This window comes from Bidens hawaiensis, unplaced genomic scaffold (genome assembly GCF_021521415.1).
Source record: "Bidens hawaiensis isolate Kalapana, Puna unplaced genomic scaffold, B.hawaiensis_p1.1 tig00027530_1, whole genome shotgun sequence".
Classification (NCBI taxonomy): Eukaryota; Viridiplantae; Streptophyta; class Magnoliopsida; order Asterales; family Asteraceae; genus Bidens; species Bidens hawaiensis.
Window position 1 is genome coordinate 35,145 of NW_027494454.1, and position 3,640 is coordinate 38,784.

At 39.6% G+C, this 3,640-nt stretch overlaps 1 protein-coding gene across 1 annotated transcript; it reads left to right on the plus strand.

Annotated features, from left to right (window-relative positions):
• The first annotated feature begins 56 nt into the window (after positions 1–56).
• On the plus strand, positions 57–2,076 carry LOC143575518 (zinc finger CCCH domain-containing protein 48-like). Its single transcript, XM_077059871.1, has 8 exons — positions 57–584; positions 676–771; positions 862–951; positions 1,036–1,137; positions 1,227–1,373; positions 1,459–1,638; positions 1,725–1,822; positions 1,902–2,076. The coding sequence occupies exons 1-8, from the start codon at positions 63–65 to the stop codon at positions 2,074–2,076; spliced, it is 1,410 nt and encodes a 469-aa protein (XP_076915986.1). The 5' UTR covers positions 57–62.
• Positions 2,077–3,640: the final 1,564 nt, after the last annotated feature.

Below are 3,640 nucleotides of genomic sequence, written 5' to 3' on the forward strand. Positions count from 1 at the left end.
AAGATTCATTGAATCATTTGTTGAATAAGGTGAACTAATGAATAGTGTCTGTCTTATTTAGAATGGCATTGGTTGCGGGTAAGAGGCTATCAATCAAGACCGACACCTCGGTGTTCAAGAGACTTGGAAGGAGGACTCAAGAAAACAACACTGCCACAAGTCATCAATCTCCTGTTGTCTGCAAGTATTGGCTGCAAGGAAGATGCACCAGAAATCCCTGCAAGTTTTTGCACCCGGATCGAGCGAAACCGGACACTGTCAAGCCCGGTCTTGTCTGGAAGAATCCCAACAGTTATAATAAGTTGAACAGTTCATCTCCCAAACAGGCATTTGTTAAGAACAATCCCAACAGTTATAAGTTGAATGGTTCGTCCCCCAAACCGACATTTGTGAAGAACAACGAGAACTGTGACCACAATAAGGTTGTCGTCAAGACAGAACAAAAGGTGCTGTCAAGCTCTGGTCAAACTAAACGTGTCAAGAAGACTGAAAATGGCGTCAAAGATGAAAAGTGCCATAGTTTGCAATCATGGTTTGGGGATAATGGACTTTCATTGGTTGCCCAGTTAGAAGGACATTCAAAGGTGTTAAAACATGCCACCGAGTTTTGTTATTTTTTATTATTCTTTGTTTGTCATTATGAATCTGATTATTAATTGATTGTTTTGTATTTAGGGTGTAACTGGGATTGTATTACCACATGGAACGAACACTCTTTATTGTTCTAGCAAGGACAAATCTCTTCGAGTTTGGGATTGTAATACTGGGAAGGTCGGTTTTGAATCCTTTTGCTTTGTGAAATATTACTTTTGTTGTAATACAACATGTCATGATGTTTATGTTGTTATTTTGTGTTTTCAGTGTGGGGATGTTATCAACTTCGATGTAGAATGTGGGACTTTGGTTGAAGAAGGCCAATGGATCTTTGCTGGGCTTCAAAATATGATTAAGGTACATCTCAATACTAATTGTTCAATAAATGTAATGGCATAAGGCTTGAAGCGCCGTTACTAATTGGGATATTGATTTTGGCAGGCTTGTAATCGCGAAACTCTAACAACAGTAGTTATCCAAGCAAGTGGTGGAATGGTTAATGCAATTACCATGTTTGAAGACACTCTTTTTGCCGGGATGGAGGTAAAATACAAAATTTAGTCATTTTTAAAGTAATATTATTATTTACTCGTATATATCTCATCGGTTGTAAATTTTGAAATTCGGTGCAGGATGATACTATTTTATCATGGAAATCCACTTCTAACAACAGTTTCGCAGAAGAAGCTACATGTTTAAAGGGTCACACCGGATCTGTACTTTCACTCATTGTAGGAGCTAAACAGCTCTTTTCTGGTTCTACCGACCGCACTATTCGAGTATGTTTCTGTAAACATTAAAAAAGATTGTATAATTTTAAAATCTTATCATCATGTTTACTGATTGTGAATCTTTTTCTTGAAGGTATGGGATTGTGAATCCTTGGAGTGTAAACATGTTCTCAATGGACATACGAGTGACGTGACGAGTGTCATATGTTGGGATCAGTATTTGTTTTCTGGTTCATTGGACAAAACAATCAAGGTTTGGGCTGCAACTGCAAGTGGCAACATTGAGGAAGTTTTTATATATAATGTGGATAATGTAAGTTAATATCTCATGTTTTCTCTTTTTTGTGGAGCATAATCATAACACATGGTTTGATGGTTTTGATTTCTTGATTGTTGCAGGGTGTTCTTGCCTTTTGTGGGACACATGATGCTGAAGAAAAGCCAATATTGCTATGTTCATGCAAAGACGATGGTGTTTGCATATTTGATTTGCCTTCGTAAGTTTCACACTCTATGCATAACTTTATGTGGTGGTTGTTGGCATGAAAATTAAATCTTTTTTGGTTTTTTATATAGGTTTGGTGAAAGGGGTAGAATATATTCAAGACACGATGTTAGAGCAATCCAAGTTGGCCCCGAGAGCCTATTCTTTACCGGCGATGCAGCAGGTTTAGTTTCTGTATGGAAACCAAATGGACAATCTGCCAAGCAAACTCAACAAGAACAGAGTTTAGATAAAGTTATAAATTAGTGAAGCATCTTGTAAATCGACGATTATTTGAATGAATGCAATTCAGATTTTGAGTATTTGTATCATATTAGTTGGTGTATATGCTAAATTCTGAAGATTTTATAAAGCTCATTGGTTCTTCATATTAATATGTTATTGGTGTGCACCATTATTGTGTCAATTTGATTCTCGAAACCTGAGAACCAGAAGAAATTCTAAAACCTTTATTTTCAAAATTTATTAATTGAAAGTTAACAACTTTAACATGCTATTTAAATAAATTATGGCATGCAAAATCACCAATACACATAAGTGAGATAAACATCACATACATGATCCATGTCATAAATCATACATATGATAAGTCTTATATGAACCCATTTTGTTTGATAAACAAAATCCAATCAAAATCATCTAATAACTATAATAAAGTTACACTTAAGAAGTGATTGCAAATTTCACATATTCTTCTTCCTCACAGCTCATACTTCTTCCATGAGGTGCGATTAGAAGCCTAATTGAAGAGGTAGGTCCCAGCAGAGCTCAGTTGGTCCCGCAAGACTCACCTTGAACAGGGACGTCTGCGCAAAGGCCATCTGCTTCCGCAGGACCCACCATGCTCAGAGAACCTTACGCGCAGTACGCAAGCTGTACACGCAGGGAAAGCCTCCCAATGGTGAAGTACCCCGCCTGTTCCCGCAGTTGCGGATACAAGCCATCAGGGAAGGCTACCCGCAGACAGCAGGGCTACACGCACAAGACGATAGATACTTCAGTAGTCACGTGAAGGAATGAGCAAGACGGGAACAATCCCGCCAAAATGAGCCAGTCCGTATGATTCTGAAAGATCTTCTGTACTATACCTACCAAGGTATGGATAGGACAGACAATCTGACCAGAACAGCCCATGAGCCAATCACAGGGTGACAGCTCACCGACAACAGTACGAGGAGGAGCACCCTCTAGTACTGTTTGTCACTATTAGCCGCTGCCTACTCACCAACCCTTACTGCAGGGCATGCGCAGCCTACAGTTGGTGAAATAGTGTTACTGTTGGCCGTAACCTATTCACCAACCAGCATGGCCTGCGTATAATCCACAGTAGGTAGGACGTGCATAATCTACAGTTGGAGGAATAGTGCAGCCGACATAGTATCCACCAACCAGTATGGCCTGTGCATAGTCCACTGTTGGTAGAACAGGAATACTATTCAGCCGGCTATACCTTCTAACCTACCTTCGGCTATAAATACTCCAACATCTTGGAATGGTAAGATCATCTGCTGTCCAGTTATCTAGCAATCTCTTAATATACACTTATATTCAGAGCAATCTAGTCTGATTCTCACGCCGGAGGGTGGTCACAAGGAGGAACCCCCCCTTCTCAGTGACGAGCTTACGGTGTTTGTTTTGCAGGTCTCCTGAAGAACAGCCTTCTCAGTTAGATCTCATCCGTGGGAAACATTACTTAACCCCCAGATTATCTATAATCTGTCCAGATTATCTATAATCTGTCCAGGGTTCACTTAGTGTTTCTTCATTGGCGCCATCCGTGCATAAAAGCTAGAACTATTTTAGTTTTTTC

What these genes read in the sequence shown, in the direction of transcription:
- LOC143575518 (XM_077059871.1), top strand. Translation starts at nt 63, where the DNA reads ATGGCATTGGTTGCGGGTAAGAGGCTATCAATCAAGACCGACACCTCG. An exon ending in CTCTTTTTGCCGGGATGGAG is followed by an intron (nt 1,138 to 1,226) that starts GTAAAATACAAA and finishes AATTCGGTGCAG; the next exon opens with GATGATACTATTTTATCATG. An exon ending in CTACCGACCGCACTATTCGA is followed by an intron (nt 1,374 to 1,458) that starts GTATGTTTCTGT and finishes TTTTTCTTGAAG; the next exon opens with GTATGGGATTGTGAATCCTT.